General features: G+C 60.2%; 2 protein-coding genes across 5 annotated transcripts; one reads left to right on the top strand and one right to left on the bottom strand.

The window, feature by feature from the left end:
• The first annotated feature begins 309 nt into the window (after positions 1-309).
• On the top strand, positions 310-20,166 carry BCKDHA (branched chain keto acid dehydrogenase E1 subunit alpha). Of its 4 annotated transcripts, none has more exons than XM_044922116.1 (9): positions 310-439; positions 9,531-9,713; positions 9,821-9,907; positions 13,558-13,666; positions 16,543-16,704; positions 18,190-18,402; positions 18,546-18,678; positions 18,880-19,051; positions 19,632-20,166. In XM_044922116.1, exons 1-9 carry the CDS (start codon positions 332-334, stop codon positions 19,800-19,802), a joined length of 1,338 nt encoding a protein of 445 aa, XP_044778051.1. In that variant the 5' UTR covers positions 310-331; the 3' UTR covers positions 19,803-20,166. The 4 variants fall into 4 exon arrangements, with proteins under 4 accessions (XP_044778051.1, XP_044778050.1, XP_044778052.1 ...); XM_044922115.1 differs by having other exon boundaries at positions 18,190-18,396; positions 18,537-18,678; positions 19,632-20,165; XM_044922117.1 differs by lacking the exon at positions 19,632-20,166 and adding an exon at positions 19,200-19,301 and having other exon boundaries at positions 18,190-18,396; positions 18,537-18,678.
• A 601-nt stretch (positions 20,167-20,767) lies between these two features.
• On the bottom strand, positions 20,768-22,497 carry B3GNT8 (UDP-GlcNAc:betaGal beta-1,3-N-acetylglucosaminyltransferase 8). Its single transcript, XM_021701008.2, has 2 exons — positions 22,402-22,497; positions 20,768-21,993 (listed from the first exon to the last, which is right to left on the bottom strand). Exon 2 carries the CDS (start codon positions 21,959-21,961, stop codon positions 20,768-20,770), a length of 1,194 nt encoding a protein of 397 aa, XP_021556683.1. The 5' UTR covers positions 21,962-21,993; positions 22,402-22,497.
• Between the last annotated feature and the right edge of the window lie 452 nt (positions 22,498-22,949).

Below are 22,949 nucleotides of genomic sequence, written 5' to 3'. Positions count from 1 at the left end.
CCTCGCAAATCCAGGAATGCCATTGGAGAGTAGAGATGAGGGGGCGGGCCTTGGCATGAGCTCGTCCTACCCGAGGCCCCCTGGCCTTAAAGCCCTGAGGCTCCGGTTAGGTTGTCCTCTTCTTTGCCTGTTACAGAAACAACTAAGATGAGGCGATCAGAGTGATTTTTGGCAAGCTAGATTGTTTGGTCCACCCATACCCGTGCCCTAGAGACTGCAGGATTGGTAACTCGCGGTTTCTTGGCAGGGTGGTGCTAACTCAGGTTCATAAAGGGGCAGCCCGCAGTCTAGCCGAGGAGAGGGGCGGAGTGCTGAGGGGTTGTTAGCCAAGATGGCGGTGGCGGCTGCAGCAGCGAGGGTCTGGGGCTCAAGTCGAGGCTTGGGCCAGGCTGGCCTCCTGCTCCTGCGGCGGCCTGGGGCTCGGGGGCTGGCTAGATCTGTGAGTACCTGGGGAGTTTTCCCCGAGGGAGAGTAAGGATGTCAACGCCGTCTTCCGATGTGGGGTCTGTGCAGGGAGTGAAGGAAGGGCTGTCACAGAAGGGACTGGGGCTGGGAGAACTAATCGGAGAAGACAGTCGGGAAGAACTTCCACTTCCTCAGGAAATGAGAAGTGAGGCAGCTCCTTTGTGGACCCGGAGGGAGGGAGACAACTTGGAGAGAGGGAGGGCATTCCTCTTTAGTTGCCACTCAACCCTACGGGAGGCCGCGTGGAGGGACACGGGAGGAAGGCGAGACATTTCCTCGCAGGCATTGGAGAGTGAAACTGCACGAAGGAGAGACTTTCTTCTTGGTAAAGGTCCCCCCTCCCCCTTCAAAAAGGAGAAAAAAGAGATCGGGTTCTCCGACGCGGGCTTTCAAAGTGCCCTGCATTTCTTTGTTCCTTTACTACTGTTCTTATTTTATTTTATTTTATTTTTTTAAAGATTTTATTTATTTATTTGAGAGAGAGAGAACGAGAGACAGAGCACGAGAGGGAAGAGGGCAGAGGGAGAAGCAGACCCCCTGCTGAGCAGGGAGCCCGATGCGGGACTCGATCCCGGAACTCCAGGATCATGACCTGAGCCGAAGGCAGTCGCTTAACCAACTGAGCCACCCAGGCGCCCCTGTTCTGATTTTAAATGAATTGCGTAACAAAGTCGTTTGATCCTGTGTCCCTGATCGGATGCCAGAACAGGGACCTTGTCTAATGTTTTGGTCACTCAACAGAGGAGATAATCAGTAAAATTTTGTTGGGGAAAAGAGGAGGGAGAGAGGTCCAGACAGGGCACCACCTTACCTTGCCCACGTTTCTGAGTAACACTTGAGAAATGCCTAATTCTTCTTCTTCTTTTTTTTAAGATTTTATTTATTTGGGGTGCCGGGGTGGCTCAGTCGGTCGAGCGTCTGCCTTCGGCTCAGGTCACGATCCCAGGATCCCAGGATCCTGCCGGCGTTGGGCTCCCTGCTCGGCGGGGAGTCTGCCTCTCCCTCTCCATCTGCCTCTCCCTCAGCTCATGCTCTCTCTCGCACTCCCTCTTTCTCGCAAAAATAAATAAATAAAATCTTAAAAATAAAAAAATAAAGATTTTATTTATTTATGTGAGAGCGAGAGAGAGAGCATGAGCAGGGTGAGTGAGGGGCAGAAGGAGAAGTGGACTCTGCTGAGCGGGGAGCCGGATGTTGGGCTCATCCCAGGACTCCGGGATCATGACCTGAGCCCAAGGCAGGCGCTTAACCTGAGGCAGATGCTTAACCCACTGAGCCACCTAGGGGCCCCCGAGAAATGCTTAATTCTTATCAAAAGGGATCTAAAGGGTCAGAATCCCCTTGCGTTGATGCTGCTAACAGTTTAAGTTCACACAGCAGAAGTCTAGCTGGAAGTTCCGATTAGAGGGAGAGAGGCATTGGGCTGCGGAAGAGTCATGAACTGAAATTTTACAGATCAGAGAGTAGTGTTTTGGAAGGTGAGTTCCTAAACTGCTGCTTTTCAGCTGTGTGGCCTTGGGCAAAGGACTGCTCCTCTGGACCTCTACAGAGGGGTGCATTTCCCTCTTTCTAAAATGCTAACTGACCACCTTGTAGGATTGTAGTAAAAATAAAAAATGTAAAGTGCTGAGAACTGGACCTGGTACTTAATAAGGGCAATAGGAAAGTGAGGGTGGAGGGAAGGGACAGAAACTGACCTTGGAGATCAGAAGAAAGGAGGTGACCTTGGCAGGACCTGGATTGGTGAGGGCCCTTGGAGGGAAAACTGTCCAGGTCTTGTGAGGTTGGGTCTGACCCTCTGATCCCTAATCCATTAGGAAAGGAAGGTAGAATTGGTGGGAAGACACTCTAGATAGGGAGAGAAGCAGGGGAGGAGAGTGAAGAGGGTGGCCCAGGCGTGAGGGGGAGGGGACATAGATAGGAAAAGGAGTCACCTTAAAGCAGGTAATTGTGGAAATGGTTGCTGGAGCAGGCTGGGGGTGGGGCAGCTTCCTGCCTTTGGGCTGTTGTTTGTAGCTTTTTTTGGAGCAATCAGATCCTGCCTGGCTGATTCCAGTCCCAAGAGTCCATTGGCTGGGCCTGTGGGGCGGGAGGTGGGCAGGACTGGGGCAGAAAGTAGGGAGAGGTCATTTATGGCTGATTAAATCTGTTTCCTTCCAGGCTCAGTCTCCCTGCTGCTTTTCTCTCTTGACTCCCCTCCTTAATTTTTTTTGGTGGGTGATGGGATGGGGGGATTTTTTTGGAGGGGGTTTTTCAGGGTACTTACCTTTTGTGTATTTTTAAGTTTATATATATATATGTATATATATATATATTTTTAAAGATTTTATTTATATATTTGACAGAGAGAGTGGCGCGCGCGAGCATGAGCAGGGGAAGCGGCAGGCAGAGGGAGAAGCAGGCCCTCACTGAGCAGAGAGCCGGATGCGGGACTCGATCCCGGGACTCCAGGATCATGACCTGAGCCGAAGGCAGTTGCTTAACCAACTGAGCCACCCACGTGCCCCCCTTTTGTGTATTTTTAAGTTTTTATATATATATATATGTATGTATATATATATATTTCTTTCTTTTTTTTTTTTTTTAAAGATTTTATTTATTTGAGAGCGAGAATGAGAGACAGCATGAGAGGGAGGAGGGTCAGAGGGAGAAGCAGACTCCCTGCCGAGCAGGGAGCCCGATGCGGGACTCGATCCCGGGACTCCAGGATCATGACCTGAGCCGAAGGCAGTCGCTCAACCAACTGAGCCACCCAGGCGCCCTATTTCTTTTTTTTTAAGATTTTATTTATGTATTTGACAGAGTGGTGCTCGCGAGCACGAGCAGGAGAAGCGGCAGGCAGAGGGAGAAGCAGGCTCCCCACTGAGCTGAGAGCCCGATGCAGGACTCGATCCTAGGACCCTGAGATCATGACCTGAGCCGAAGGCAGACGCTTAACCAACTGAGCCACCCAAGCGTCCCTAAGTTTATATATTTTTTATAGTTCTTGCTTTCTTTTCCCACTTTTATTACTCCAATTTTTTTTTAAAGATTTTATATTTTTCGGGCACCTGGGTGGCTCAGTTGGTTAAGCGACTGCCTTCGGCTCAGGTCATGATCCTGGAGTCCCGGAATCGAGTCCCGCATCAGGCTCCCTGCTCAGCAGGGAGTCTGCTTCTCCCTCTGACCCTCCTCCCTCTCGTGCTCTCTGTCTCTCATTCTCTCTGTCTCAAATAAATAAATAAATAAACCTTTAAAAAAAAAAAAGATTTTATATTTTTGAAGTAATTTATACACCCAGTGTGGGGCTCGAACTCATAACCCAGAAATCAAGAGTCGCATGCTCTACCAACTGAGCCAACGGGGCACCCCTCTCCCACTTGTTTTTTCTAAGATTAAAAAGGAGACTTTTTTGAGTTAAGGGAAGGAGTGGTGGGATTTAGTCAAAAAAGATTTTAAACAATATTTTTAAAGATTTTATTTATTTTTTTGAGAGCATGTGCTTGTGCATGAGTGGGTGGGGGGAGGGAGAGGGAGAAGCAGATTCCCTGCTGAGCCCATTGAGCAGGGAGCCTGACGCAGGGCTGGATCCCAGGACCCCGGGATCATGACCTGAGCTGAAGGCAGACGCTTGATTGACTGAGCCACCCAGGCGCCCCTAGTCAAAGAAGATTGTAGACCAGGATCTGTGGAACATTTTGTGATGATGATGGTCTTCTAGATCTGTGCAGCCCAGTACGGTAGCCACTTGACTACACATGGGTACTGAGCTCTCAGTGTGGTTAGTATGGCCCAGGAACTGAAGTTTTCATTTTATTTAATTTCAATAAGTTTAAATAGCCACGAGTGGCTGGTGGCTGCCATATTGGATGGTGCAGTTTCAGCCCATTAAGGCCGAGCCTAGAGATAGTGCTTTGGGGGAAGGTTGAGAGGCTGTGTTGTAGCTGACGGATGGGTTGTTGGAGCAGGCGGGGTTGGGGGAAAGGCTGGGGCTGCCTGACTTCATCTCTGCCTGCTTGCCTCTCCTTTCACCATGTTCTTGACTGAAAGCCCTATTGCTCAGGAGGCCTTTGTCTGATTCTCCGTCCCTCCCCGCCCAGGTGAGAGCAGATGTTTTAGTGCTCAGGGAGAAGAGGAGAAAGGAAACTTAATTGTCAGGGAGTCCTGATCTGGTTTCTCAGCCACCACCCCAAGAAGCAAGAGGGACCCCAGCCAAGTCACTTCACTTCTCTGAGCCTAGCAGGTGGGGTGAGTGGAGTCTCTCCTCTGGGACAGAGCTGTGTGTGGATCATCAGTGATGTTTTTCTGACCCAGCTGTTGGGGGCAGCCTGTTGGGGACCGCAGTGCCCCAGCGCCCCGTGCACTATCTCCAAGTGGCGGTGCCCAATGTGTGTTGAGGGACGAATGGAGATGGTCATTGCTTGTCTCCTCACCGTATGGATCCGTCTCCCTCTTGGCTAGTGTCTTAAGGTACGAGGCCTCGTTTTTCACGTTAGGAAGCACTTATGAGTTATGCTACCAGCTCACTCCATTATTCTGTCTAATATAGCCACACTAATAGGTACCAGCAGTTTTCTCCTATCACGAGTGGGGAAACCGAGGCCCAGGGAGGTGAGGTCTGAACTTGGAGTTCTGGACTCTAAAGCCCAGTTTCTCGCCATAGTACCAGGCTGCTAGGAGAAGCGCTGGGGCTTCGGTTCAAGTCTTGCAACATCGTGCTCAGTCCGGTCTTGGCGTGTATCAGCAGCTTCTGCCTGGGGCCTTCGGGGCTGGTGAGAAGCTGGGATAGAGGGGCTGGCCTCAGCCCCCACTGTGCCCTTCCCTCCCTGCGCTTCAGCCCCATGGGCCCTTTTACCCCTTCCTTGGATGAGTTCCTTACACCTGGTGGCCTTTGTAGGAATATGGTCCTTTAGGTGTCAGGTGACAGGCCACTTCCTCGGACAACCATTCCTGACCTCCCCCGCCCCGTGTCCATCTGTAAAATGGGGACAGCAGTAACACTTCCCTCAGAGAGATGTGAAGATGAAAGGAAATGGTCTTTAGGAGGCACTTACCACGTATCCCAAGTACTGAGTAAGGTCTCAAGAAGTGTGGGTTGCAGTTTTTCTCCAGGGCCAGTAAATGTGCAGTCAGGGGAAGGGTGTCCTCCCTCGGGACTGCCCACTAGCACTGCCCCGGGCCGCATCGTGCTTGCCAGAGCCCCTGGCTTCCGTGGCCCTTGCTGTCTTAGATGCAGAGGACTCAGCCCACTGGCACCATCCCCCAAACCGTCCATGGCTGGACCCCACCTTTTTTGGGGCAGCTGTAGTCAGGCTGCTGGCTTCGTGTGCTGACATCACTCATGATCTCCCTGCCCCAGGACAAGTCACTCCCGCCCCCCCCACCCAAGCCTCAGGGCCAGCTCTGTTTTACCAAAGCGAGACAGCAGTGCCTGCCTCATCAGGTTCAGAGAGCACAGAGGCAGAGAGGAGGTGCTTTGTGTGGCACCGAGTTTGCACTCCTTACTAACATGCTGTGGCCTCGCTGGGCCCCAGGCTCTCTCTTCTTGCCTTGGCCTTGGTAGTTCCCGGGGACTGGCGCTTTCTTCCCCCTAGCCTCTGCCTGCCTCACCCCTGCTGGTCCAGCACGCCTCGGCGTAACTCCCCCTCCTCCAGAGAGCTTTTCCTCGCGTCCCCTCTGACCCTGGCCGCAAAAGTTCCCCCTCGAGCCATAGCAGGTGCTTTGTACCCTCCTCACCCCAGGCCTGTGGAGTGGCAATCGTCGTCCTTTCCACAAGGGGACACCAGTTCAGGGTGACGTGGTGGCGCTGCCGGAAAGGGACAGAGCCGGGACAGAGCCGGGACAGAACTGTTTAGCCCGGAGTCTCTCATCCTGGGTAACCATCTGGTGGTCCTGCCCCAGTCTGTACCCTGCGTGTTCGGTGTTTGTCACCCGGCCCTCCCTCTCCTCTCTAGGCACTTCAGGGCCCGGCATGGCTCCGTTCAGTAGCTTCCTGCTGGACAGTAATGATCATCAAATACTTGAGCTGCTCGTGTTTGCGGATTGTTCTGTGTGCCGGGCCCTGGGCTGAGCGCTCTGAACTCGTCCCTGTGATGCCCCGGGAGATAGGTAGTCCTGCCACTGCTTCTGGGGGAGGAAACAGGCTCAGGGAGCTCTCCTTATACAGCCTGGAGGCTGGAGTCTACTCTGTGGGGAGTCTTAACCTTAACCTCGGGGCCAGAGGGAGTGGCTCCACAGGGAGGCAGGCACCCCAGTGCCTGCTGGGTGGACCGGACCCTCCAGAGCAGGCCTCTCTGTTTCCTGTGTGGTCAGAGCAAGGCTTTGTGTAGATCTCTATAGCCTCTGCCATTGTAAGTTACCGGCCACCACGACAAACCCATCCCCACCCCCCACCATATTCTGAAGAAAAAGAGGGTGGAGTCACATCCTTCCTTGGGCTATTCTACCCCCCCCCCCCCCGACATTTCCTCCGCCCAGCCGCTCACCCAGTCCACACAGTAGCTCTGGGGTCCAGACCCCAGCATCTCCACGGGCCTAGGAAGGAAGCCCCCCCTGCCCCGCAAGGCCGGAGGCCAGTGTGGGGTGTGCCAGGGTGCCCCGATGGCAGCTGTCCATCGTCTGGAGGCAGGCAGAGTCCTGTCCTGACAGCCCAGTCTGTTCTCAGCCCTGTGACCTTGTCCTCTGCCCCCTGCCGGCCCCAAACCCCCAGCCGGCCTGTCCACGGTTTGCTGTTACCGTCTGGGGTGCCCTGCTGCCAGACCTTCTCCCCAGCTCTTCCCTCTCCTCTTTCCAAAGGGCCAGCCATTTTCTGCTTCCTGTTTCCTACCCGTCCGAGATTTTGGGGTGGTTTCCCTTTCTACCAAGTTTTGAGCTTATAAACAGTGTTCCCATCCCTGTGCTGAGCCCTTTGTGTGCCTCATGGCAGGAACTTTCTGCAACAGCCCTCTGCGGCCTTTCTACAGATGAGGAAATTCACGGGGACAGGGCATTTTGCAAAGAGCCATGCGGGGAGCTCAGATCCTGGCACCCACATCATCGGCCTCCAAGGCCAGTGAACCCAAGTGCTCATCCCTCCATCCCTTCAGTGATGGGCTGCCGAGTGCCTGCTGTGTGAACCAACACTGCCTTCCCCGAGCTTGTGATCTGTGCCGGAGGCAGACACAGACCGTTGATCCTCCGGGGGGGATGGAAAGGTCTGGCCCGTGTGGGTGCTCTTGGGGGGCGCGCGGGTGGCCGGAGTTAGCGGCTTCCCTCGCAAGCAGGGGAAGCCGTGGTCAGGCCTGGACCTGGCCTGCCGTGGGGAGTGTCATTTCCTTTATTTCCTCACAGCCACAAGCGCAGATAAATGCCCCGGTGCTCGGCTTCCCCCCTGGATGCTCGGCCGCTCTGCTGGGCAATTTGACGGGGGGAGTGGGGCGCACACCTGAGCCCGCCGGCTGTGCTTGAGCTCCTCTGGAAGCGAAGCCGCCATCACCGGCAGCCACGGGAAGGGAGCTGTAGCTGGGGGGCTGGGTCAGTCATGGCAGTTGGGGTGAGGTGCAGGGCTTTGGGGTCTGCATGTCAGCCCGGTCTGTGTTGGAAGCCCCATCCTGACTGACCTATTTTTAGCTGTGGTGCAGGTGATTCCCGCCCCCCGCCCCAGTATCTCCGCTTCCTCCCTCCTCAGGGGCCATAGTAGGTGGTCTGTGCCTCAGACACGCTCTGAGGACCCAGTGAGACTGTGGGTACAGAGCTCCGCCGGTAGCCGGCAAGTGCTGGATAGAGGGGAGCAGGGCAGTGCTGAGACCAGGTCAAGGCTGAGAAATGGGGTTGGCGTGCATCCTGTGGCGCCCGGAGCCTGCCCAGTGGTCTTTTCCCGGGCTTTCCCTGCCAGCTGAGGAGGTGCCATGCCCCCCACAGGGCTCTCCAGCCACTCAACTTCTTCCAGGCTCCGCGAGTGACATCCCGTCCCTCGCTTTCTGCCTTTGGCGTGTTCTTTGACCCCAGCCTCCGGGGCTCCTTCCCTGACACCCGGCTGCCCTCCGGCTCTCAGCTCTCAGGATGCTTCCTCAGAGAAGCCTGGCTCCTTCCCACTCTCCCGTGCTCAAGGCTTCTCTTGGGCAAAGACAGATCAGCCCCAGCCTCAGCCATACTTGCTCAGCAGCCGGTTTCCCCGCTGGGCCGCAGTGACAGATGTCTTGCTTCTCTTAGGTCCCCAGAACCCAGCACAGGGCTCGGAACAAAGCAGGTGCTCAAATATTTGTTGAAGGAGTCAGTCTGGGCCTGGAGGGGTGGGGGTTAGGACTGGAGCGCAGAGGCCACCGAAGCGGGGAAGTTTCCCTGGGGGTGGGGGTGGGGGAGCAGACATTCTAGTAAAGAGATGGGCGCAGCCATGTGGTGGCAGAAGTGACAGTTGACCTTTCCTGAGTGTTTGCTGTATGACTTCCAAGTACTCTGCTAACCAGTTCTATGTGCAGGATCCCATTTAAGCCTCACGACACTTCCATGAGGTGCTCTCCCTTTTACAGATGATGAAGGAGAGTCTGGCAGAGGGGAAGTCACTTTCCTCTGGTCACCTTGCAAGGGATTTGAACCCAGGCAGGCTGACACCTAAGAGCTCACAGACTCCCTTGATTCTGGGTGGCTGCCCTGGTTGTGTGGGGCCACTGGAGAGCCCATCCGGCCGGACTCGAGGGCACGGGGGGCAGGTGGGCTCTCCAGTGGAGAGAGGGGGTGTCTGGCCAGACTGGAGAGGCCTTGAATGCCAGGGTGAAGCGGCCAGGCCCTGATAGAACAGCTACCGGTTCCTGAGCCGACTGCCCCTCTGCTGAGTTGTGTACTCTTTACAGCCACCCTGTGGGATAGATAGTATCTTCCCCCCAATTTTACAGATGAGGAATGGAGACACAAAGGAGTCTGGTGACTTGCCCAAGGTCACACATCAAGAAAGCGGTGGAGCTGGGATCCGTAACCGGTGTGTCAGGGCCCTCTGGGGCCCCGGGGGCTTAACTACCAGGCCATCCTGCCTGGCGCTGTGAGGTCGAGCCAGGGAACCCTCTGCTGCTCTGGACATGAGAACCCCCACCCCCACCCTGCTCTCTCCCCAGCTCCCCCAGAGACAGGTGCAGCAGCACTTCCCGTCCCTGGATGACAAGCCCCAGTTCCCAGGGGCCTCGGCGGAGTTTGTAGACAAGCTAGAATTCATCCAGCCCAATGTCATCTCTGGGATCCCCGTCTACCGTGTCATGGATCGCCAGGGCCAGATCATCAACCCCAGCGAGGATCCCCACGTGAGAGGCCCCCACCTTACCCCCACTGTGTCTCCCACGCCCGGGCCCCTTGTCCGTCTCCTCTCTGGCCCCAACTGCCCCATGTCTGTCTGTGCCTCTGTCCGCAGCTGCCCCAGGAGAAGGTGCTCAAGTTTTACAAGAGCATGACTCTGCTCAACACCATGGACCGCATCCTCTATGAGTCCCAGCGACAGGTGCGTGGCCTCGGGCTGGGAAGGGGGGTTCCCTGAGGTCGCCCTGCCTGTGTTCAAGCCAGAAGATGACTCCTAAGGAGGAGAGGGTGGGATGGAGATCCTTTGTCTCGGGGTCCTTAGAGTCCGAGGACTCTTGGGGTTCTCTCGGTGCTATGGAGGAAGAGTGTGGGAAGGGTGCTGCCCAAGAGCAGGAGGATGGATCAGATCCTCCTGTGCTCCCGGTTGGGGGCATGGCTGTGCTGGGGGCAGACGGGCAGGAAGATCTGACGGGCCTTCCCCTTGGGAGCTCACAGTCCTGAGAAACAGGGTGCCCCTCTGGGCTTCCTGGGGCACCTGTGTCAGATGGGCTTTGAGCCTCAGCCGTGTTCATGTCAGCGGGCAGAGACCCGGTCCGAGCAGTGTCCACAAGGCGCAATTTTTGGACTCAAATAACATCACATCCGGAGGGTCCAGTTTCAGGCATGGCTGGATCCCAGGGGCTTAGTGTTATCAGACCTGTTTCTCTGTCCGAGTGTCTTTTCTCCTGTCTCAGCGTCCTTCATTCCCAGACAGCAGTGGTCTCTGGCAGGTCTAGGCTCGTGGACAGGTGGCAGAGAAGGGATCAGGGTACGGGCTCTGGAGCAGGACTTTACAACCAAAGTCTTCATTCTGCCACTTTGTAGCTATGTCTTGGGGCAGTCGCTTCATCTGTCAGGTCTTCCGTTTTCTTGTCTGTACTCCGTTCGTGGGGTTGCCTTAAGGACTTCGGTGGCATGTGTCATGGCCTTAGGAAGAGTGATGCTGGTGTTTATCGTAACCCTGCCAGCCTCACGACGACTGTCCTTTCTGCTTAGCAGTGGAAAGAGAATGTCTGCTCCCTGACGTTCCAGCAGAAGGCTGGGGCTAATGCTCGCCGTCTGGGCTTTGGTCACAGGCCCCGCCTTGAGCTAGCCCCTGGCCACGAGGACCATGTGCCCATCCCCAGGATCCAAGGGAGCCGTGGAATCCGTCCCTCCCAAGGCCCAGGGTTCCTGTGGGAAAGGGGGGGAAGAATGTTGGGCAGTGGGCCCTTGGGTGCCCACTGCACCTGCTGGGTCAGGAGTAGGGATGGGCTTAAGAATCGAGCCCCCAGGCCATCCCCCTGTGGACTAAAGCATGAGGCCCCCTGGCCTACGGGACAGTACTGAGCAGACTCCCACCCACAGGGCACTATGTGTGGGTTTTCCAAGTTAGGGTAGTGCCTCCACTCTGAAACTTGCCCAGAAACTTCCTTGGCTCCCGCAGCCCACAGGGGCAGGCCAGGCCCTTCCTCTTCCTCTGTCTCCTGTTCCCCTGTGGCCTCGGCTCTCCGCAGCCTTACCACCAGGCCAGGCCACCCCTCCCACCCTCTCAACATGCCTGGGCTCCTTCCTGCCTGTGTTGGCTGTGCAGATAGGGGCTTTGGAATCCAGCGGCTGTGGGTCCAATCACAGCTGTGACTTTGGGCAGCAATTTTTCCTGGCTTTGCCTCAGTTTCTTCAGTATGCTAAAAAGTGAGGAAAGCAAGGTTAGGGGTAGGAATTCTGTTGAGGCCCAGCACAGAAAGTCCCTTGTCCGCTGGCTGCCACAGAGGAGGCCTCAGTAAGATCAGCTCATGTGTCAAGGCTCAGCTTATATTAGCTAGGCTTCTGTTTAGCTGTAAGTAACAGACCTCCCCCAAAGCACCCCCCACCCCAAATCCTAACAGAAACAAATGCAGTAGCTTAAACAGATTAGGAGGGTTTTTATCTTGCATAAAAGAAATCTGAAAACGGGGTTTGGGGCTGGTATGGTGGCACCGCAATGTCACTGGATACCCAGCTTTGGCTTCTCGCCTTGAGGGCCCTTCATGAGCCAAATGGCTGCTGGAGCTCCCTCCATCATACCTCATTCCAGGCAGGAAGTGGAAGGAAGGTGGCAGGTCAGACATGGTATGTCCCAGCTATCTCCTCATACCCACCTTTCTAGACCTTTGCAGGCAGTCCCACCCAGTAGCATCTGACATTGCATAGGTCGCTCCCAGCTGCAAGGGAGGCCGAAATGTGGTCTTTCCATCCGGGCAGTTGCTGCCTATGGAATGGGATCTCAGTTAGCAAGCAGGAAGAGGGGTAGGATACGGGGTAGGCAACCAGCGACCTCTGCCTCCTGCCAGGTCCTGTTTCCTGGGTGGGAAGGCACGTGGCTCCTCCCCGCACCACCATCGACAGCCCTCCCAGGCCTTGAGCACCCAGCATCCGCCCACGTGGCTGTGGGAGGTCAATTAACTTTTAATTGGCTCCCCACTTAGAAGAAAGCTTTATTCATCTAGTTCTTCCACCACGACAGAAAGCCTGGACTGCAGAACACATGAGGACTGGGCAGGGGGCGTCCGTCAGATACTGACCCGCGCTCTCTCACTTTACACATGGTGCTGGGGAGCTTAGTTCTGGCCCTGTGCCAGGGGTGCCCCAAATCTCCAGCCAGACTTCACCTCTTAGCCCCAGATCTACTTGGCTTCTTGCCTTGGGTGTCCCACACCAAATTCAGCCTGTCCAGACTTGACCTCAGCGTCTTCCTCCCTTAGGCCGTCTCTCAGCGGAGGGTGCTACTGTCCGCCCACTGCCCAAGCTGGAGACCTGCATCTCCTCCCTGTTTCTGTTCTCCCCCTCGTATCACTTTCTCCCATCTTATTTACTTTGTCCCTACGGGTTTAGTTAGAAATCCATTCTGCTGCTCAGCACCACGCCAGGAGCCCAGACTTCCTACCTTCCTGCTTCACCATCGTGGGCGAGTTGGCTTTCATCCCACACGTGTTGCCTCATTTTCGCAAGATGGCTGCCACCGGTCCAGCCTCCCAGCGGTGTGCCAGGCAGAAGAAGGGCTGGCGCCTGTTACACTCCTCTCTTTTGTCAGGAAAGCAAAAGCAGACTTCCACTTAAGTCTCTGGCTAGAACTGTATCTGCGGCCACCTCTGGCTATAAGGGAGACTGGGAGAATGTTTGGCTTTTCCAGGCTCTAGAATTGGGGGGGGGGGGCTCAGGAGAAGGGAGTCGGCCGGGGCGCCGGTGTGGCCCGCCAGCAAGGGTCTGCCGCTCCCTTGGTGCTCTCCCCTCTGCTCCTCTGCCTGTCTCCTGCCACGACCAGGCCCGGCCACCACCCCCTCTTGCCTGGTGGGCTGCACCCAGTCCTGTCTCCACCATCCATTTCCCACAAGACAACCAGAGAGCTGTTTCTAAAATGTTGCTCTGAGGAGAGCCATGGGTGCAGTTCTCAAGGTAAAGTCCCGGTGTGTCATTCATTCACTGCCTCACTGGGTCCTGCCTCTCCCGCCTTGTCTGTCCCCACCCCTCCCACATTCTGGCCTTGTGGTCTTGACTATTCCCTCTGCCTGGAAACCTGCATCTACCCCCAGCTGTGCCCGGCCCAGGCATTTCTCCCTGCCGCCCCTCGGATGGGCCGGGCACGCACGTCGGCCTCCCATCACACAGCCCCTGCGCTTGGCTCTCACCGACCTGGCAGTTCCTCCGTGGAGGCGGAAAGCCCGGCCTGGCCTGGCCCGGGACGTGTGTATGGTGATGAATGAAGTCTCCAGAAGCTGGCCAGTTATCCGGATGGTTCCCTGTCATTGCCCAGCATAATGGATCCCGGGCCCCTGGGCCCTCCCGCACCCCCAGGGCCGGATCTCCTTCTACATGACCAACTACGGCGAGGAGGGGACGCACGTGGGGAGCGCAGCAGCGCTGGACAACACGGACCTGGTGTTCGGCCAGTACCGGGAGGCAGGTATGTCTGCCCTGCTGGTGCGGCCTGTGTCTGCGGTCCCCGTGGGGGCAGGTCAGGCCCAGTCCCCCTGGGTGGGAAGGCAAGGCCCGCGTTAGCTACCGGCGTGCTCTGCTGGGAAGAGCTTTCCGAGCAAGGAAGAGCCAAGCCGGGGCCAGGGGTGTGTGGCGGCGGGCTTCCTCCGTCTGGAGGCCCGGCAGACAGGGTGGTAGGGCAGAGCCTGTGCTCGGGGTCGCTCCGTGCTCTGCCGGCTGTCACATTCGGGGCAAGGTGCTTCTCTTCTGTGAGCCTCAGTTTCCTGGCCTCGGCCACGGAGCTGATGATGGCGCCGTGCCCCCTGCCCTGGGAGTGCTGTGGCATGCGGTCAGGGCGGGCCTGGCCCCCTGTGGGCCCGCACGGGGACCCCTGTCCTGGCCTCTCCGGGCGCCGTGCCCCTGAGGGAGCAGAGCAAACCGGGCCTGGCAGCGGCAGCCGGGGCGGCCCCTTCTGAGTGAGGGAGGGTCGGAGATGGGCGTGAAGCAGGCAGGAGTGACGGGGCCAAAGGCTGTGGGGGGGGGGTCACGGGGCAGGGGACGCAAAGCCCGCAGCATAGGGCCCGGCAGCGGGTAAGTGCTCCGAGTCGGAGGTGATGTGCGGGGGGGGGGGGGGGGGGGCGCCCCTCTCTCTTCATCAGGGGGCAGGCTGACCGGGCAGGCATGCCCCGCACTCTAGGGGGACAGACGCCCTGTGTATTGGGTGTCCCCAGACACTGGGCTGTGCGCCCGGCCCCAGCCAGGTTTGCTGTTTCTGCGGAAGGGGCCTCTCGGGTGAGGACTCCAGGCAGGACAAGCGGGGGGCTTGGAGCCATGGGCAGCCACCGGGCTCTCCAACCCGGGTGGGGAGGGTGTTGGGGGGGGTCTGGTCCTGGCCGCCCTGCTGGAGGGAGCCCTCCCCGCCGAGGGCCCTGCAAAAGGCAGCCCGCATCAGGGCAGACAGGAGGGGTGTGCGCTCCGCGGGGAAGGCGCCACGGAGACCTGCGCCTGGCCTTGCCAAGGCAGCCACTCACCTCAGGCCCCTCCTGTGCGGAGAACGGGGGCGCTCAGAAAAATAGCCGCCCTCCGCCAAGCTCTTCAAGGCCAAGGTGCTGTTCTGAGTGCTGGAAGCAGAGGGGGCGCTACCTCCTTTCACCTGCCGCGACCCCACCGGAGGAAGGAGCCTCCCAGCAGCCATGTTTCCTGTCTGAGCCAGGCGGCAGGCAGCCCAGAAGGTTCCGTGCCAGGGCCCAGGCTACATGCCTCCTGAGGGGTGGAGCAGGGGGTCCCGGCATCAGCCCTCTGTGGTGCTGCCCACGTGGGGCCGTTTGGTATAAACCAAGGATGTCCGTGGAGTGCCGACCGGGGCACCAGTAGGAAGGGGCGCTTGTCAAAGGGAGCTCGGAGGCAGCACATTTCCATGTAGAGCATAGTTCCCACAGGGCCTGCGGTTTCCTGGGGCGAGTCAGAGCCACCTGGGGCCTGGGCCCAGGACACCTGGCCCTGCCTGCCATTCTCACGTGCTAGACCACAGACTGCACCGTGAGGAACCCCCCCTTTCCCGCTTCGAGCGCAGCACCTCCTCTGTGCTCTGTGTTATGTACGGCATGGCCACTCCGTGTGTGAGTCTGTGTCGCCCGACAGGAAATCCCACGTCTAGTTCTATGAAAGGCGAAGGCTGACGTCACGCCCCGCGCCCCTCACCCCAACTCCCACTTCAGGTCCGTGCTCGGGGCCGATTGTCCAGGCAGCGCTCGCCATGTGCGGGGGTCTCGGCGGTGGCACCCCGTTAGCCGGGGAACACTCTCCCCCAGCCCCACCGCCCTGCTGCAGCCTCAGCCGTGAAGGGTGAGCTTTGCGTGGCCCCCACAGCCTAGCCCGCCACCTCACAGTGTGACCTCGAGCCGGCTCTGGGAGCTCTCCTACCTCAGTTTTCTCATCTGCCAATGGGGAGAATAATCCCCCTCCCTTGGGGGGTCGTTGTGAGGATTAATCAAGTTAATCTCTGGAAAGTGCTCAGAATAAAGGCGCCTGGCACCAGACGTTATATTCACATTGCAGTCATTCGGGGAACATGTGCACAGCCCGTGCAAAATGTGTCTTCTGTGCAGTGTGACCCCCGTTACGTCATCACGTGAAGAAAGTTCTTTAGTAAAGCAGAGACTTGGAAATGCCTGCACCAGCCAGCTGCCCCTCTGCATTGCTCAGGTTCTGGGTGCTTCCATGGGCGTCCTTGAACCCCCAGTGTGGCCCCTCAGGTGTGGGCGTTTCGATTGTCCTCCTTTTCAGGGGGCGGCCCAGAGCGGGTCTGTCCCCATCCCAGGACCACCTCAACCCCCTCCTGTCCTCTGACTCAGCAGGCAAGGCCCCCTTCACCAGAGCGGTTCTGTTTGAAGACAGGATTTTACACCCACAAGCAGGTTCAAATATCGTCTCTCTAGTTCACAAGTTGTGAGCTAGCGGCCAGTAGTTTTATTTAGTTCATACAATGATTTTTGAAGTAATTGTGTGAGTGGAAACATCGACATCAGGTAGTTTCTTGTTAAAAAAACAAAAAAAAGCAAGCCAGGTTTTGCCTTCTTTTGAAGAGCTGGGCCATCTGGTGTCTCCAAGCAGCAGTTGGGTGGTTGGAACCAGGGAGGGTGGGTGGCCTCCCTTTCGGGACAGGTCCAAGCTCTCTAGTGTGCACCCCCTGCCTGGCCCCCGTGAGCCTGTGACTCGGCCTCCCCTGCTCGAGTCCAGTTCCCATCTGAGACCCACAGGGAGATGCAGCCTGGGCTGCAGGGGCGTCGCCCCGGGACCCCCAGGGCTCAGTCTGCCCCCGCACCCCAGCCGCAGGCTCACGCAGCCGTCCCCCCCCCCCCCCAGGTGTGCTCATGTACCGGGACTACCCCCTGGAGCTGTTCATGGCCCAGTGCTACGGCAATTCGAGTGACCTGGGCAAGGGCCGCCAGATGCCCGTGCACTACGGCTGCAAGGAGCGCCACTTTGTCACCATCTCCTCTCCGCTGGCCACACAGATCCCGCAGGGTGAGGACTCGTCCCGGGTTGGGGGCTCGCAGACCAGCGTCCTCCCCTGCGCGGGCCCAGCCCTTCCGGGGGCCTCCCCGTGGGTGCCGGGCTCAGAGCGCTGGTCCGGGCTCCAGACTTGAAATTTACAGACCCCTCTCGTCTGGCAGTCTCCACAGGAGGGCTGTGGTTTGGCAGGCTGGAGCTGGCGTGGGAAGCTCTTGTTTCCCAAACTGCCCATCCCGTTGGTCCGCTCACCAACCCGGCAACTGCGCCTGACTGAGCGGGTACCAACTTCCTCGCAAAGGTCTCTGGGCAGAGCTGGGTTCTTGCCCCTGACCCTGCTCCGCTTCACTCCTTGGAGTCCGACTCCCCTGAAGCTTACTCTGGAAGCCCACGCTCCCTCGAGCAGTTAGAGCAGACCCTCTCGGGGCCAGGCCCCTCGGGGAGACCCTGGAACCTGCCCTCTGGACCCTGCAGTCCGGTCGAGGGCCGCGCTGGGCTTCGGCTCTCTCTGCCCCACGGCGGCCGAGGTACACACGTTGCTGTGTCCGTGGGGCTGAGCGGCGTGCTGGTTGCGAGGCCCATTCCTACGTGTTAGCTCAGTGCCTGGAATGAGGAGCTGTTTGCGCCTCTGACGTGGGAGGCGGGCAGGGCAGCTTTGTGAGGGGAGGCGGCATGTTACCTGCGGGGAGGTAGGATTTCCAGAAGGCTGGGCCCTGGCCCTTACCTTCCATTTGAGTGACCATTCAGCTGTTCAGCGGGCGAACGTATGGAGTCTCTGTGGGCGCCATGCGGGGCGCAGTGAGCAGGAGACAAACACCTCAGCCCTCCTCCATGTGGAGGAGACAGACAGGAAGCATGCAGGAGGAGCCCAGGGAGGGGATCAGGGGTGAGCAGTCCTGCAGGGAGAAACACAGCCGAGATGTGATGGAGGAAGGTGGGGGGTTGCATCACAGGTGACATTTCTTACAGACCAGGAGGAGCCAGGGAGGGCACCATGTGGGGTCTTGAGGCAAGTGCCTGCTTGACCGCTTGAGGGGGCAGGGGGGCCCCCGAGGCAGGTGTGGAACCGGGTAGGGAGGCCAGGAGGGGGCGCAGAGAGGTGCGGGAAGGCTGCAGATGCAGGGGAGTCTGAGGGCAGTGGGAGCCGCAGGGGGGAGAGGCGCTGGGCCGGAATGTCAGCCTGGTTCACATTTTAACCATTTTAACTGGCCTCTGGCTGTCCCAGGGTAACGGTGGGGGCGGGTGGGGGCGGGAGGAGCAGGGGGCCTGTGAGGAGGCTGCTGGGAGCTCAGGCGGGAGGTGACTGGGCAAGCCGACCGGCGGGAAGGGGTGGGGCACGGGGTCAGGTTCTAGCGGAGTTTTGAAGGTGGAAGAGGTGTGGGGAGCGGCCATCAGCGGGGGGGGGGGTGCTGAGGCAGTTTGTGGGGTGCAGCGGGAGGGCAGAGCCAGGTGGGGAGAGTGTGCGGCTCTGCTCCTGCTCACCCCCCTCTCCCCCTGCAGCGGTGGGGGCGGCCTACGCGGCCAAGCGGGCCAACGCCAACAGGGTGGTCATCTGCTACTTCGGGGAGGGAGCGGCCAGCGAGGGGGACGCACACGCCGGCTTCAACTTCGCCGCCACCCTCGAGTGCCCCATCATCTTCTTCTGCCGGAACAACGGCTATGCCATCTCCACGCCCACCTCGGAGCAGTACCGCGGGGACGGCATCGGTAGGGGCCCCGCGGGCCACTCCCCAGTCCTTTCCCTGCGGCGGGTCTGCAAGAAGGGAGGCTGCAGGAACGCTGCTTTGCTGCCCCCCCCACTGTCCCCATCGGAGCCCCGGGGCCGCCCTGCCTCTCTGTCCCCACAGCTGCCCGAGGCCCCGGCTATGGCATCATGTCCATCCGCGTGGATGGCAACGACGTGTTTGCTGTGTACAACGCCACCAAGGAGGCCCGGCGGCGCGCTGTGGCGGAGAACCAGCCCTTCCTCATCGAGGCCATGACCTACAGGTGCCTGCCTCCCCCATCCTCCCCCGCGGCCTTGACCGCATCTCCCCTGCATGGGCCACTGGCCCCGGAGCAGGACCCCATCCCCCATATTGGATCCCCTTCGTGGGTTGTATCCCATTGCCACCCCTTCTCCCCTAGTCCGCCCCCTCCCTCCTGACCCACTGCAGGGGGCTCCCTCCTGACCCTGGGCCCCCTCCGCAGGATCGGCCACCACAGCACTAGTGATGACAGCTCAGCCTACCGCTCGGTGGACGAGGTCAATTACTGGGACAAGCAGGACCACCCCATCTCCCGGCTGCGCCACTACCTGCAGAGCCGGGGCTGGTGGGACGAGGAGCAGGAGAAGGCCTGGAGGAAGCAGTCCCGCAAGAAGGTGGGGGCCTCCCTCTGTTGGGAATCGTGCCCCGGGGGCATGGTCTGGGGCGGTATGAGGTGGAGAAGCCTGGAAGGGTTGGGGGGCACGGAGCTGGGAGACCTGGGCACAGCCCGGCAGGGTCTCTAAGTGCGGTCCTCGGTGCCAGGCTGCCTGGGCGGGCGCCTCTGCCGGGTCCTAGCTGCGTCCTCGGCACGCCGCCTGCCCTCCACGCCCTCCTGCCTGAGGACGGACACGGCGTCCTCGTCAGAAGGTGGGCAAGGGGTAGGCGACCTAATTCGTGTGCAGTGTGAGTGTCCCACTGTCCTCGGCCGGGAGCTGGGCAGTGTGCCCAGTGGGACGGGCCACCCTCCCTCCGGGCCTCGGTTTCCTCACCTCTAAAGGGCCTGCTGCCCGGTTCTGCATTTAGCGTCAGACCGGACAGTGCGGGGGAGGAGAGGCCGGGCTTGGGTCGGGGGGGTGCTGAAAAGGTGGTTCTGACCCCTGCCAATCCTCGCCTGTTGTCCAGATGGGAGCCCCCCGCCGGGGTCCCACAGGTTGGGGGGGGCTGGCTGCGTGTCTACTGTCCCACCTCCCCCAGGTGATGGAGGCCTTTGAGCAGGCAGAGCGGAAGCCAAAGCCCAGCCCCAGCCTGCTCTTCTCAGACGTGTACCAGGAGATGCCCGCCCAGCTCCGCAAGCAGCAGGAGGCCCTGGCCCGGCACCTCCAGACCTACGGGGAGCACTACCCCCTGGACCACTTTGAGAAGTGAGGCCTGCTCGTCCCCCGACCCCCACCTCAACCACCCCGAGGGGCAGCCCCACTCTGGGGGGGGTTGCCCAGGGAGTGGCAGGATGCCACCCTCCTTCCCCAGTCAGCTCCCTCCAAAATACTGGGGCCAGGGCTCTAGCCCCCCCATCCCCACTCCTCCAGGCTGTTACCCTGGGGGGCCTCAGTCGGCCCCCTCCTTGCCTGTTACAGTGCCTTCTCCCAGGGGCTGGGTCAGGGCGCCTCCAGGACTAGAAGCCCCTCTGGGGTGGGCGTGGCAGGTCAGCCTGTGGAAGCCACTCCCTCAAAGCGAGAGGTGGTTAGCAGGTGGCCAATAAACTCTATTTGGCTCTGTACCCCCCCGTTGGTCTGTTTCCTGGCGTTTGGGAGGTGGGAGGAGAGCCCAGCGTGACTGGTTTGGGACCACCCCTTGGTTCTTCCTCTAGATAAAGAAGGCCGGGGCCATTGAGACATTAACTTCCCCCGGAAACTTTAGCAAGCTGGAGGGTCCGTTTCTGCAGACAGGGTGGGGCGGGGGGGGGTCCTCCCCAGACGGTCTCCTGTTCTCCCTTAGGTGGGACAATGCTGCCATTCAGCAAAGTGACCAGGAGGCCACCAGAGCTGGTCCTGCCCAGTAATGGGGGGGCGGGGGAAGGCATCCAGTGTGAAGGTCAGGGTGCAGCTGTGCTCACTGGGTCAGCCCTCCGGGGCCCCACAGGCACAAAGACGACGCCAGGTCTCAGAGTGGGGGTGGGCATATTTTTCAAAAACAAGAAGTAGACAAAAACAGTCTGTTGCCTCCTGCTGCCCAGCCCCCTCGCCTGGGAGGGCCCCAGAGGGGCTCAGGCTGTCACGATGCTAGGATTCCTCCCTCACGCTGAGGCCCAGGAGGAGAGGCCAAGCCAGGGACGGGCACCTGGGTGCAGGCCAGGGCCGCCCTCCCCCTCCTCTCCCCAGCTCCCCCCAGGCTCAGCACCGGAACTGGGGGTCCTGCAGCTGCTTCCAGAGCTGAATGCTCTTCTGGGGGCTGAGGGGCCGCACCAGCAGCAGGTCCCGGAACGCGCAGGGGTTGGCCGTCCGGTCTGCCGGCCAGGCTGTGCGGAAGCCTTTGTGATCCCTGGGTGCCAGGCCCAGGGCACGGAAGCACAGGCCCGTGTAGACATCGTCGAAGGGGAAGGGGGCCACGCGGGCCGCGGCCTGCAGCAGCCAGGGGGCCAGGCGCCCGGCGATGACATAGCCACCCCCGCTTGCGTAGGCCGGGTAGTGACCTTTAAAGAAGGACAGAGGCACGTAGAAGGGTCCTCTGGGCTTCCGGAGGGGTTTGGCCTGGGTAAAGACCTCCCCCAGGTAGAGGCCTCGGGCCCAGCTGGGTGGCAGGCCCCGCAGGTGGTCCAGAAGGGCAGGCGTGCGCACAAAGGCATCGTCCGGAGCTTGCAGGACGAAGCTCACGCCCGGGCAGTGGCGGCCCAGCCAGGCCAGCAGCAGCAAGTCTTTGAGCGTCCGATTGAAGGGGACGTCGAGGAAGTCCCAGAGCAGCAGGTCACTGTAGCGGCGGCTCTCCCAGGCCACCAGGGAGCTCAGGTCGGGCCCCCCCTCACCCTCGGGCGACCCCAGCAGGAAGAGCAGCCGTACTCCGGGAGCCGGACTGCCCCACGTCTCCCTCACGGCCTGCCGTTCCTCGAAGTGCCCCGGTTCCGACTTGACGGCCAGCAGCAGGTAGGGGACGTCGGTGCCCGAGCAGCCGGCCACTTGGCCGCCGCCGCTCCCGGGCCGCCACGGTGGGAAGCTCCGGCAGGCTGCCGACAGCAGGAAGTGGCGGAGGCCCTTAGGGTAGGACTTGAAGTCCGGGATTTCGGCGGCAGCAGCGGCCCCCCAAGCCCGGCAGCCACCTGCCTCCGCGCTGTCCCCACTGGGCAGGGACCCCAGCCGCCACTGCTGCTGGTTCCAGTAAGCCGAGGGCAGCGGGCCGGTGTGGCCCAGACGGGTGGAGAGGTTAGCTGGCAGGGTGGGCTCGGGGCTGGTGGGTGTGGGTCCTGGTGGGGTGTCCCGGGGTCCCTGGTAGGCTTTGCTTAGCCAAGACTCAGATGTCCACTCGATGTACACCTTGAGGCCCAGGAGCGTGAGCAGCGCTGACAGGCAGAGAAGGCACTTGGGGCAGCGCATGACCCAGCCCAGGGAAGGGGTGGCCGCGGGAGCTGCAAAGGAGCCACAGAGGCCTCTGGGGTGCAGGGATGGGCGCCAGCGGTCCCCACCGGCCCCTGTAACCCCTTCTCTCGGCCCCAGCCCCTAATCCACCCCCCCACCCCACCCCCCCGCCCCGCCAAGGACCCAGCTCTTCCCTATTCCTGGAGCCCGGAACCCTGTTCGAATTCTTTTGACACCCTGCCCAGCCCACCCCAGCCCAGCCCGGCCCATTCCACCGACCTATTCCACAGCCCCACCCCAGGGACTGGGGACTTGGCCATTCCAGCCCCCCTTCATTCCCTCACCAGGAGTCAGAATCACAGGGTCAGCCCTTTCACCTTCTAGAAACCCAGCCTCCCTCGTCCCAACAGTCCCCACCCCAGGGAAGGGGGGCCAGGGACCTGCTCGCTCCTCTTTACCTCTGGGTCCAGCTCCCGCCTGCGCCGCGTCCGGGGCCTCTGGTCAGGCCCCCGCTCCCGCTCCCTCCCTTCTGCCCCTGCCGAGCGGCGGAGCTGTAGTCGGAGCCCTGCCCAGCCAGTCCGGAGGGGCGGGGAGGGGCGGGGAGGGAGGCCGCCAGGGCCCCAGGGGCCGGGAGGGGCTGGGGCGGGGCTGAGGGAGGAGGGAATGGGAGGGGAGGGGAGGGGAGGAGGCCGACCTGAGGGATGGGGCTCTGGCATGTTGGGGCTGGTTTTCTGGTGAGACAGCGGAAAGGTGCAGGGTGGCCAAAGACACAGACGGGGGACCCGGCGAGGGCCGGTGGGGAGAGCCAGGGGCCTGGGAGAGTCTGGGGTGGGGGGTGCGCTGAGGGGCCAGGGCCGAGCTCGGGCTGGGCAATGGCGAGATGGCCCAGGGACAGGCAGAGTCCCAAAGTGGTAGAGCTGGGCGGGGGGGGGGGGGGGGGGGGGGGGGGGGGGGGGGGGTGGAGGCGGGGGGGGGGGGGGGGGGGGGGGGGGGGGGGGGGGGGGGG

Source organism: Neomonachus schauinslandi, chromosome 16 (assembly GCF_002201575.2).
Source record: "Neomonachus schauinslandi chromosome 16, ASM220157v2, whole genome shotgun sequence".
NCBI classification, from domain to species: Eukaryota; Metazoa; Chordata; class Mammalia; order Carnivora; family Phocidae; genus Neomonachus; species Neomonachus schauinslandi.
This window is presented reverse-complemented; position numbering and strand designations above follow the sequence as displayed.

Coding starts and splice junctions, on each gene's coding strand:
- BCKDHA (XM_044922115.1), top strand. CDS start 332: ATGGCGGTGGCGGCTGCAGCAGCGAGGGTCTGGGGCTCAAGTCGAGGC. Junction 13,667..16,542: donor CGGCCAGTACCGGGAGGCAG/GTATGTCTGCCC, acceptor CCCCCCCCCCAG/GTGTGCTCATGTACCGGGAC. Junction 18,397..18,536: donor GTACCGCGGGGACGGCATCG/GTAGGGGCCCCG, acceptor CTGTCCCCACAG/CTGCCCGAGGCCCCGGCTAT.
- B3GNT8 (XM_021701008.2), bottom strand. CDS start 21,961: ATGCGCTGCCCCAAGTGCCTTCTCTGCCTGTCAGCGCTGCTCACGCTC.